This window comes from Lactuca serriola, chromosome 5, assembly GCF_051521515.1.
Source record: "Lactuca serriola cultivar US96UC23 chromosome 5, Lser_US96UC23_V15, whole genome shotgun sequence".
Taxonomy (NCBI): Eukaryota; Viridiplantae; Streptophyta; class Magnoliopsida; order Asterales; family Asteraceae; genus Lactuca; species Lactuca serriola.
The window spans coordinates 229,799,117-229,812,483 of record NC_136412.1 but is presented as its reverse complement, the minus strand read 5'-3'; the positions used below and the strand labels follow the sequence as shown (position 1 = coordinate 229,812,483).

Sequence of the window (13,367 nt, the reverse complement as noted above, 5' to 3'; positions counted from 1 at the left end):
ATTGAAAACCTTTTTGTAATAATTTAATGAAATCGGGTTGTTTTTGAAAAGTTTAAATTAGTTGGAATTTTTCGGTCGTTACAGAAGGGTAAATAAGTGAAAGTTAAAGAAAGACTGAGTCAGCTTGGTTTTGTTGGAGGACCGAATCAACACAAAATTGAGGACCGAGTCTCTAATTTGGACCGAGTCCAAGGATACAGAAGGCAAAACAAACAAGCGCATTGGGGATTGAAGATTGGACTTTGGCCATAGTTAAAAACAAATCAAACGTCCCCTTATTATTTTCTCAAATATATTTATTTTTATAAAAAGTAAGTAATAAATTATGTACAAATCACTATTTACGTCGATTTTTATTGAGATAGAAAATGGGCGGGTTGGAGATGGTAAAAAAGCTGATGAAGATGCACATTCGAATTGAATGAGAAAGCAATCAAAGCATGTAAGAGTTTATATGTAGCTATTTTTCGATGCACCATCATGCAATAATACCACTATGAATCCCCAATTTTCTAAAATTTACAAATTCTCCAACTTCACATCTCAAATAATCAACCGCAGAAGCCGAAAGCATGAACTTGCTAAGCTTTTACAGTCACCTTCCGCCACTGATAACCCAAATTCCTACTTTAAATCACTTCATGGACAGATCATAGTATCCGGGTCTCAATCTGATACGCTTCTTGCAAACATATTGATCAAAAGCTACTCAAAGTGCAATAACTTAACCTATGCACGGACATTGTTCGATGAAATGCCTGAGAGAGACATAAGCAGTTGGTCTTCGATGATGTCTTCTTACACACAGCATGGATACAGTGAAGAAGCTTGGACGATATTTCTCATGTTCCAAAGATCCTCTAACAAAACCCCAAATGAGTACGTATTAGCTAGTGTTATTAGTGCTACAACTCAGTTAGGAAATGTGGTTAAGGGTTCTCAGCTGCATAGTTTGGTTGTTAAAACAGGTCTTGATCAAGATGTTTATGTGGGTACTTCACTTGTTGATTTCTATTCCAAAATCAACAAAATAGAAGATGCAAGATTGATATTTGATAATTTACCAATTAAGAACGCAAGAACATGGACTACAATAATAGCTGGTTATTCAAAAGTAGGAAAGAGTGAAGTTTCTTTACAATTACTAACCCAAATGAAGGAAAATAATGTTGTTCCAGATAGATATGTTCTTTCTAGTGCTTTAACTGCATGTTCCATTATTGGGTTTTTCAAAGGAGGGAAACAAATTCATGGTTTTGTGTTGAGAAGAGAAGCATCCATGGATATTTCAGTTAGCAATGCTCTTGTTGATTTTTATGTGAAATGTGGTGAAGTGAAAACAGGAAGAAAGATTTTTGATCACATGGAGTTCAAGAATGTTATATCATGGACCACTATGATATCTGGCTACATGCAGAACTTATTTGATAAAGAAGCTATGAATTTGTTCATTGAAATGACTAAAAATGGTTGGAAACCAGATGGATTCGCATGTACTAGTGTTCTAACTTCATGTGCTTCACTTGAAGCGCTAAATCCAGGTAGACAAATACATTGTTATACTATCAAAACAAATCTTGAAAAAGATGAATTTGTGAACAATAGTTTAATCGACATGTATTCCAAATGCAATTGTCTAATTGATGCGAGAAGAGTCTTTAATGGGATCCAACACCACAAAGTGATTGGTTACAATGCGATGATTGAAGGGTATTGTAGACATGAAAATCTTGATGAAGCGTTGGATCTTTTCCATGAAATGAGAGTCAAATCAATTGACCCGAGTTTGTTGACTTTTGTTAGTCTTCTTGGAGTTTCAGCTTCTTTGACCACTTTAGAACTTAGTAAACAAATTCACTCCTTCATCATCAAATTCGGTATCTCATTAGATGTATTTGCTTGTAGTGCTCTGATAGATGTTTACTCAAAATGTTCATTCACATCTGATGCACGCAAACTGTTTGATGGAATGCCTGAAAGAGATATTGTAATATGGAACGCTATGATTTCAGGGTATACCCATGTATCAGAAAGTGAAAACGCAATAAAACTTTATCAAGAACTACAACTTACATATCAAAAACCAAATGAATTCACATATGTAGCACTAATTACAGCATCTAGTAACCTTGTTAGCCTTTCCCATGGACACCAATTTCATACCCAGATCTTGAAAACGGGTTTAAACCTCGACCCATTTGTCACAAACGCATTGTTGGACATGTATGCGAAATGTGGAAGCAAAAAAGACGCTCAAAATCTTTTCAACTCCACGTTTTTCAAAGACATTGTTTGTTGGAATTCAATGATATCAACATACGCACAACATGGGGACGCGAAAGAATCTTTAAAATTATTTAAAAAAATGATAAATGAAAAAATCCAACCGAATTATGTCACGTTTATAGCTGTTCTCTCGGCTTGTGATCATATGGGCCTTGTAAAAGAAGGGTTCGATCACTTCTCAACAATGGGTAAATTCGGTATTTCACCCGGGGTGGAGCATTACGCGTGTATGGTGTCGCTATTGGGGAGAGCCGGGAGGGTGTATGAAGCGAAAGAGTTTATTGAGAAATTACCGATACGCCCTCCGGCGGTGATTTGGAGGAGTTTGTTAAGCGCGTGTGGAGTTGTTGGAAATGTCGAATTAGGTAAATATGCGGGTGACATGGCGATTTTGAATGATCCGAAAGAGAGTGGATCGTATGTTTTGCTTTCTAATATTCTTGCAAGTAAGGGTATGTGGAGTGAGGTGAAGAAGGTGAGAGAGAAAATGGAAGGAAATGGGGTGGTGAAAGAAGTTGGATGTAGTTGGATTGAAATAAATAATGAAGTTCGTGTTTTTATCGCGAGAGATAAATCGCATCGTGAGGCGGATTTGATTTATTCGGTGATTAATAGTTTGATTGATCATGTTAGAACGCATCAAACCCTTGTATGATTTTTATAATTGATTGAAGTAATAGCTAGTGACATGAATTTTGTTTTATAACCTCGTGTGGGTCGTGGGTCGTATTGGTGGGGACACCTGGAGGTGGTGTTTTACCCTTTTGCCCCTATCGTATAGCCATTTGGTTTTGGGTTGGCATTTTTGAGAAACAAACGAGATTTTAAGTCTCAGTAGTTGCAGTTTGGGAGTTTGAATTCTAGGATTGGACCCCATGTGGGCACAATTGTATAGTTGTATATCTGATTTACATCCATGTATTGTCAATCTGTCAAAATGTATCAAATGCAACTTTCTTCGGGTTAATTTTCATTATATACAACATATAATACACGTGTAGGTATTTTCTTTAACCAAAATAATAACATATTTTATAACAATGCCGAAATCTATGAAACACATTCCCACAATAATGAGTAGCTAACATATTTTATAGGACCAAATTTCCTGAAAATGTTGATTGGACTTATAATTAGTAAAATGTTGTAATGTCCAAAAACGAAGTATGAAATGTTATGAACTTGAAATCAACTAATGTGGAAAATAGCCAAAACTTCAAAAGCTTATTACGGATACAATCGTACCTCTATAAATTATATACAAAATAATAAAAAGGTTTTGTCAAACAATATATATGGGATTCTACATGAAAAGAAGACTCAAACTCTAATAGTCATGTTTATACCAACTAAAGTAAAGAATTTCGAACAATGTCTAATATAAATGATATTTAAGCTCTGAATTAACATAAAGACTCGTTCTATACAAAATGACAACTTATCTTGCAAAACATTCTTTTCACTACCTCTTTCAAAAAAAACATTCTTTACACTACAAGAAAGAAATTAATGGAAATACCTAACGAAACACAAGAAAATTTTGTTTAAATCACCCACCGAATACCAATAAAAAATAGGTTTTTGACATGAAAGTCCATAAATTTGTAAATTATTGTTGGTTTTATCCATTTGACAATTTCTTGTTTGTTAATGTCTAAGATTTGTAATGTTTTTTTTATTTTTATTTTTGTTATCTATAATTATAATAGTAGGTTTTCATGTTACCATAAAATCAAATTTGCAAAAAACCTTAAATTCACAAATATTTTATGTTATTTCCTTAAGTATGCTTTAATAGCATACATGTTCATACATAAAAACTTATTTATACATGAAAAAAAATGTTTAATAAATATCACATACTTACGTTTTTTAGAAGTATAAATATGTATTTTTACATATATATATATATATATATATATATATATATATATATATATATATATATACTTCTAAAAACGTAAAAATACATATTTATATACTTCTATATTCTAAAAACGTAATAAAATATATTTATTTTTCTAAAGAAGTATAAATACGTATTTATACATCTAAAAAAATATAATTATGTTTTTTGAAAACATAAAAGTACATATTTATGCTTCAAAATACGTATTTATGTTTCTTAGAAATATAATTACGTATTTGTACCTATTTAGAAGTATAAATATGTATTTTTTATGTTTTTAGAAGTATAGATATATTTTTAGAAGCATAGATACGTATTTTTATGTTTTTTAGAAGCATAAATATGTATTTATACTTATATAGAAATATAAATATGTATTTGTATGTTTTTAGATGTATAGAACTATAAATATGTTTATCTTAGACTTTTAGAGATATAACTATATTTTTTTCATATAAACACACTTTTGACCGATATACTTCTACCTACGTAAAAATACGTATCTATACCTCTAAAACATATATTAATATTTTCAAAAAAACAATTCACGTTTTTGATTAATATACTTATATCTACATAAAATACGTATCTATACTTCTAAAAAATATATTAATATTTCAAGAAAATATCTTTATATGTCTTAAAAAACATCAAATGTATATTTATATACCTAAAATAACGTGTGTCTATATATATATATATATATATATATATATATATATATATATATATATATATATATATATATATATATATATAGACACACTCACACGATGTCTCGTTAAACTCTTTTTCATGTACAAATATGTTTTTTATGTATGAATACGTTTAACATGAAGAAAAAAATATTTAAGATAAAATCATAAAATATTTGTAAACTAAGGTTTTTTTTTTGCAAAATTAGTTTGATGATAACTTGGAAACATGTTATTACTGCACGTAACAACAGAAAAATGAAAAAACACATTGGCAAACTTTGGGCATTAATGAATAAAAAATCGTCACATAGACAAAACCAACAACATTTGACAAACATAAGAACTTTCATGTCAAAAACCATTAAAAAAACAAAAAACCAAAAAAAAACATAATTTTGCAACTAAAAGAATATTATTCTGTAATCCGATGGAAATTATTAACTATTTGTGATGGAAATTGGTAGGTGAAATGCAAACGCGTTAATGATTGGATTTGTTTTTTTTAATTTACCTAACATATTGGCAATGGTTTCTACTATATGTATCCCCTTCCTTTCACTCACATAAATCGTCACATCAAGAGGTACACAAACACTATTACACCTACATGGGGGTACACAAAACAATTTGGGGTACGTATAGAATTTCCCATTAGCAATCCGTGAAAAACATCATTTTATTACTACTTTAACTAGTGTTATTTACTATCAATTTAGAAAATAGAAAATTAATTTTATTAGTATCAATTTAGTATTATTTAGTAAAAAAACTAGTATTATTTAATATCAGTTTAGAAAATTACTTTTATTATTATCTATAAAACATTAACTTATTATTATTATTATTATTATTATTATGATTTGTAGTAGTAGTAGTAGTATTTATGTGTATGTATATGCACGTATATATGTATGTATATGCACTTATATGTGTATGTATGTGCAAATATGTATATGTGTAAGTGTAACGCCCAATTTTCACGTAAATTTCTTAAATTCTAAAGTGTTTATTTATTTTGCATATTGGTCTGGTACGCTAGGCATAATCAAGGTACATTGGGCGTACCTTGGCGAATCTTGGACACGGGGTTTTCCCTATGGTATGTTGGGCGTACTTGAGCCAGAGGCAAACCCTAAAATTTAGGGTTTGGACCCTATTTAAGCACTTTATAACCTCAAGGCCTCTACTATCATCATCCTCCTTCATCCCAAAGCAGTTTCCACGAAACCATAATCATTTTTTAGAGAATATTGAGTCGTGTGTGTGTGTGTTGCCGCATCTTGAAGAAAGAAGAACCCTTTAGAGAATCCCTTGTTGATTTGAAGCTTGTGGATGCAGAATCTATTCACCTTCATCATTTTCCAGAAGGTATAAAGTCTCAATCTTGATCATTCTTTGTTTAGATCTAAGCTAATTAGAGTTTTTGGCAAATTTTGGACCCTTGGGTTGACTCATGTGAATATAAGTTATTCAAAAAGCTTAGGATAGTAGATTTTGATGTTGTTGAGGTCCCTTGTTCATAAAAAAATGGCTTCTTGATGGATTTAACTCAACCATGCAAGAGTTAATGGTCATATTATGAGGTTAGAGTGTTAGAAGCGGGTGTTGGGCCTTGTTGAGCCATGCAAAGGCATCAAGTTGATGACTTTATCATTTAAGATGTTTTCCTTAAGCAAGATATGTGATTTGGACATTTGGACTTAAGCTATTAAGTGCTTTGTCACAACTATGAATTTTGATGCTTTGAAACAACAATAATGATAACAATTGTGAACCAAAAATGTGGAAGCATGTATGATGCTTATTCAATAACAACAAAATCTCCATCAAACACTCTATACAAGCACTTCAAATAGTCAACAAAGAATTGGAAACCCTAGAAATCCCAGTTTAAGTCCATTATGGACTAGGATTTTCTTATTGGGCCTAATGAACCAATAAGCTCCCAATTTGACTAATTTGGGCTTAGAACTCTTATATGGGCTCTAATTGGACCCACGTCCATGAAACTTAACCTTTTAGGCCTTATAAGCCTAAAATGGACTAGTTTATCTTTAATGGGCCTTATTGGGCCACAACAAATCCAATTAGCTTTAATGGACTCAAATCCATTCCTTTATGCTAGATTTGGGCCGTAAACACCTCTAAGGGACCAATGGGCCAAAAACCATCAAAATGGACCTCCTATTATTGGAACCAAGCATTAAAGACCTACTCCATCTCTCTTCTCTCTCTTTCTCGAACCAAGAGGAAAAAAAAGAATAAGGGTTGACTTTTATGTGCCACCTTCCTATTATACACCAAATAAACATGCATGGTCCAACATATATCCAAGACCAATCTCATGTTCCCATTCACTCATCTCTCTCTTCCCCTCTCTCCTCTTATTTCGGTCGAGACCATCACACACACACACACACACCCACACTCTTCCAAATTCTCTCAAACACTCACAAGAACACTCTACATTTCCTCTCTAATTTTCGAGAATTTGCACATCTTCAAGAAGAGTTTCATCATCAAAAATCATCAATTCTTGGTAAGTCCTACCACACTTAAGTTGTATAACTTCATTTTCATGTTAGATCACTCATTCTAAGTAAGTTTTTCATGATCTACTCCTTAGAAGCTTCTTAAGTTCGAAATCAACCCAAGAAAGCTTGCTAGGGCCGAAAATAGCATCAAATTTCTTTCATTTCTTCTTTAAAACCGAGATCCACAAGAAAAGGTGAGTTCATACCCCTTTATTTTTGGTTTTCATATGTTTTATGGGGGAGAATACAAGTAAAATGTGTAGATCTATGTGTATGTGTATGTTATGTGTGATTTCATGTGTTTATGTGGTAAATATGTAACAAAAAGAATAGAAATTCGAGATCTATGGCTCTAATAGGAAGATAAACATGATCTAAGATGTATTGCACTAAAACAAGTCAAGAAAAATTACCCTCTAATATTAATGTATACATATTGCAACATAAAACTCACTTTTGGGCTAAAATTGTCAAACAAACAAAAGTTCGGTTGAAAATTGCTATTCATGGTTTTCTCAAGGATTAAAAGAGTCAAACAGTAAAAATAAGTGTTTTATGAATATCATACTCTTTTAAATGATAGAAATGAAATTTATGGCTTAATGGGCCAAATTTTGGGTTTTTCGGCCCAATGAGCCAAAACTTGCGAAAATTACAACTTTCAAGGGGTTGAAATGATAAAATTCTCAAAACAGGGGGTAAAATGGGTGAATAAAACAAATTCAGGGGTTAAAACGATGTATTTTCCAAACAAGGACCAAAATTGTAAACTTTTTGGATTTTGGGCCAAAATTATAAAAGTTGCAAAAAGTTTGGGCTTTAACCGAAGCACGCTTTTCTGGAAGGGCTGAAACTGCCAAAGAATAAGTTTTGAGCTAAAAATATCACTTGAACAAGTCTATGGGTCAAAAGTGTCAAGAAAATGGTTTAAGAGCTTAAAATGTCTTTTTTTTTGTATAAAGGACTAAAATTGTCAATTTTACTAAAGAATGGATGAAAGGGTTCAAACCTATATTTTTTAGTCAATTATTTTATTTTTAAGATATTTGAGTTAAAATAAAACTACCAAACTACAATTCATGAAAATGGAAAGATGGAAATACGTATAATTTCTAACATCATTATAAATAACCGACCGGCCTCGTTCTGGTGCGAAATTAACAATTACCCAATCAAACTTTTCCAACAATTATACTATACCTATAACAAGTAAACATCCAAATCTTTGGGCTTGAAAGTTCCAATCATGCTTGTTGGGCCTTTGTGACCCATTTACATGATTTTTGGGCCCAAAGGATAATAATAAATGTTTTTGGGCCTTCTATGACCCAAATCCATATTTAAGGGACCCTCAATGGCTTTTAAGTTCTATTGGGCCTTAGTGGCCCATTAGTATTGCTAGTAAGGTCCAAGTAAATCAAATGCGAAATGGGCCAACGTGCCCTTCGTATACCCAATAGCCATAAATAATACGTGAGATTAGTAGGAACTTGTAATCCTCTTCTCCTCGTTTATTAGGTCTACCTTCAATTCAGTAAACATATACAAGTCGTTAATCAATGGTAATCAAATCCATGTTAGATTTAGTGAGTAATAGCGGACGGCACCTCTATGGGTCGTTTGTAGTCTGTAGTTATAATCAAAGTCTCCTGGAAGGAGAGCGAGAGTTTGTGTATAGATCTATACGGGGGGACTCCCCCACACATCAGTTGTTCGCTACAGTTAGACTCGACCAGTCTAGGGTGACAAAATCTTAAGATCAATTCCGACGTTCGTTAGAATGTCAAGACAGACGAACTAGTCATTATCATGTATGGTTATAACGACTCACAATTAAACAAATCTAACACTATCTGAGTAATCAATGAAAAATCATAATCATTCGTCGTGACGGTTTAACAATTTGAAACAATTATATTTTTCTTTATCGGAAAACATCGAGTTTTTCGAGGAAATCAACACCATTCATTTGTATTTTTCAATAACTATAATGCAAAACTTTTCATTTATACACGCTTTGAAATCATTCATGCGTAAACTGATGGATCTTCACACTTTGGTATGAACAATTTGTCTTTTTCAGAAAATATCGGATTTTCTGGGTTTTATAAACTATACAAACATTTTCAAAACAACCATGCTTATGAACTCACCAACATTTCATATGTTGACGTTTTTCAAAATAACTTGTATTCTTAGGTAATAGGTAAGTCGAGGAGTAACATCGAGTATGTTAGGGTATTATGCTTTTGGAAAAACTATCAAACAATTTATATTATGGATATGTAATGATTAAACAATGTACTTGATGTGAACAATGTCAGTTGTAATGTATTGATGCATGGTGAAGTTTATGTTATGATCCATGTATATTCATTGTGAAGATGTAACATCCCGTTTGAATGGAGTAATTAAATAATAAATCAGGAATCCAGGGAAGTAATTATTATGATTATTTTATACTAGTATAGCCCAAGATCGAATAATAATTAGTGGGTTGTTGGTTTCGAGGAGCCAAATGACAAGATTTGAATCTCCGAGGATTAAAGTATAATTTCTGAATTTATTTAGCAAAGGATTTTAGTAGTCATGGACTATTTGGTATCATCTGGATTTAAATTGAAAAGAATTTGTAGAGGGCGGGGTTGTTTGGTAAATTCGGACCTAATTGTGAAGATTTTCAGAAGCCAGGGTATGATTGGTAACTTTGTGTTCTTATTGTGAAAAGATTTTAAAAGGCAGGGACTAAAGGAGTAAGTTTTGGGACTTAAACGAAAAGGCTTTCTTGGAGGGGGACTAAATGTGTAATATATGTATATATGCTGGAGGATGGATACGGGTGAACCCGTCACCCTATTTGGCCTTCATATAAATTCTTCCTAACCCTCATGCAGCCTAACCCTAACCCTAATATCATGTATCGGCCACCACTATCCCTCCAACCTCCCTCCAGTCGTCACCCTTCCCTCACCCACCTCTGGCGTCGCTTCCGTAGCACTCCAGTGAACCACCGAACGACTGCTGCCGCCGCCGACGAAGCTGGAAGCCGCATTGTTGAGGACCGCCACTGTTTCATCCATCACCGACGAACTTGAGGATGCAAACCATGACAACCCATTGTCACCATCGAAGACGCTGAGTCGCCGCCATTGCTGAGCATCCGTCGACGAAGCTTGCTGCTGCTGCCTTCTCTTCTCCTTCTTCATTTGTCAACGATGAAGAGTCTCACGGTGAGACTGAAAACAACTGATTAATAATTGTGAGTTTTTACTATAAAAGTTTAATTAATTTTGTAATCGTTGTTCCCATAGGTTATAAACTAGTATGTATATATAGTAACAAATACACAAAATCAAAAGATGTATCGAGAAAAAAATGATGATTCATAAGATTTCTCCACTTAAGCCACGTGTTAAAGATTGGTTTAGTCATTTATTTGGAAATAGTTGAGAAGATTTGTCGCTTTTGAAACAAAGAGAACGAGTGTAGGGTTTTTTTTATGTTATGAACGACGGTGACAAAAGTGTGAATCGTGATTTTGATTTCTATCGATAAGAGAAAGGGGACGGGGAATCTTATTCAGGTCTAGTATTTAGAATCGAATAAGCTCTTATTTGGGTAACCCGAGAACCAAATAAGCATAATATATATACCTGAAACCCGAATCGAATGGCTTATTCGGGCCTAATTTGGTTCGGTTCGGTTCGGATTTCGATTTGTTTCGGTTTTCCGGGACAAATTCTCATCCCTACTTCAAAGATGATTTATCAACATATAGGATGGTCATAGTAAATAACTAAGCCAATCTCTAACACGTAGCTTAAGTGGAGAAACCTTATGGATCATCATTTTTTCTTAATACATCTTTTGATTTTGTGTATTTATTACAATATATACATACTAGTTTATAACCCGTGGGAACCACAGTTATAAAAAATAATTAAACTTTTATAGTAAAAACTCACAATTAATAATCAATTGTTTTAAATAAACTATTAATAAAGATATTTTTTAGTTATATAAAATTATAATCGTTGATTTAAATAAATACGTGAAATTATATCAACTTATAATTTGTATTAGTTTTATTTTAATTTTTATTATAATGTTATTAATTTAATGTAATTAGAGTATGATATTTAAAATTTGAAATTAGAAATGAAAATCAATAGGTTGATAAGTGACATGTTAATTAGGAGGTCTAATAGGGTGACACATGACAAATAGAGGATAAACCTATTATTTTATTAGAATAGGGAGATAATGCAAATAATAGAATAACAATGTACTTTTATACAACGTAAAACATTCAAATGCTAATATAACACAATAACATATTGAAAGAATAACATTTACATATTAGATTAACATAATGAGAATTAATTTTTTTACTTGAGTTTCTTGATTTGGAGCCTAATTTTCCATTACCAAACAAAGTAGGAATTCGTGAATCTTTAGAGACAATAGGAAGGGTCAATTTTTGAAAGTCTGAAACAAGAGGAAGGATCGATAGAAGTGATTTCGAGTTTGGAAATAGTTGAGATGATTGGTCGATTCTGAAACGACGAGAACGAGCGTAGGGTTTTATTTCTGTTATGAACGACAAAGACAAAAGTGTGAATCTTGATTTTGATTTATGTTGATAAGAGAAAGGGGATGAGTAATCTTATTCGAATCGAGTATTTAGAATCGAATAAGCTCTTATTTGGGTAACCTGAACCGAATAACCCGAGAACTGAATAAGCATACTATAGATACTCGAAACCCGAATCGAATTGCTTATCCGGGCCTAATTTGCTTCGGTTCGGTTCAGGTTTCGGTTTGGTTTAGTTTTCTGGACCAAATTTGCATCCATACTTCAAAGATGATTTATCAACATATAGGATGGTCAATGTAAATGACTAAGCCAATCTTTAACATGTGGCTTAAGCGGAGAAATCTTATGGATCATTATTTTTTTCTTAATACATCTTTTGATTTTGTGTATTTATTACAATATATACATACTAGTTTATAACATGTGGGAACCACAATTACTAAACTTTTATAGTAAAAACTCACAATTATTAATCAAATCTTTTAAATAAACTATAAATTAAGAGATATTTTTTAGTTATATAAAATTATAATCATTGATTTAAATAAATACATGAAACTATATTAACTTATAATTTGTATTAATTTTATTTTAATTTTAATTTTAATGTTATTAATTTAATGTAATTAGAATGGGATATTTAAAATTTGAAATTTGAAATGGAAATCAATAGGTTGACAAACGACATGCCATTAATTATGAGGTTTAATAGGGTGACATATGACAAATAAAGAATAAACCTATTCTTTTATTAAGAATTAGGATAGGGAGATATAGATTTTGATAAGGGATAATGACTTAAAAGGGTAATATATTTTTCGATTTGTAAACATTTGGTCACTGAGTTTTTTTTTTCGTCCACATTTACTCCTTCAACTTGTTAAACCGTACACATTCAATCCTTATGACCGGTTACTCTAGGTTAGCCGGGAAAATGACTTAATAGGGTAATATATTTCTCATTTTGTACACATTTAGTCCTTAATATTTTTGTACACATTTAGTCCTTAATATTTTTTGGTTTTAAAATAAGTCATTTTTGTTTTTGTACACATTCAATACTTATAAATGCTTTCTTTAGGTTTTTCTCATGACATCTTACGTGAGACAATTATTGATGAAGTGTGTGGGGCTGTGGATGTTTATGTGTAATGTCTCGTTTTCACAACAAAAAATTTTCATTTTTAAATAAGGCAAAACTCTCTAATTATAAATCCATTATTAAGAAAAAAGTTTATTCCAAAATACATTTATCGAAAATCCGAATAATATAAGAAATATGAAATCCTCAATATTATTGATGAGTGTGTACAGTCATGCATTCTCCTTCCCATGACCAACGA

The 13,367-nt window shown here is 32.0% G+C and overlaps 1 protein-coding gene across 1 annotated transcript; it reads left to right on the top strand.

Annotated features, from left to right (window-relative positions):
• Positions 1 to 335: 335 nt before the first annotated feature.
• Positions 336 to 3,253, top strand: LOC145053711 (Tetratricopeptide repeat (TPR)-like superfamily protein). Its single transcript, XM_079001799.1, has one exon. It carries the CDS (start codon positions 497 to 499, stop codon positions 2,939 to 2,941), a length of 2,445 nt encoding a protein of 814 aa, XP_078857925.1. The 5' UTR covers positions 336 to 496; the 3' UTR covers positions 2,942 to 3,253.
• Positions 3,254 to 13,367: the final 10,114 nt, after the last annotated feature.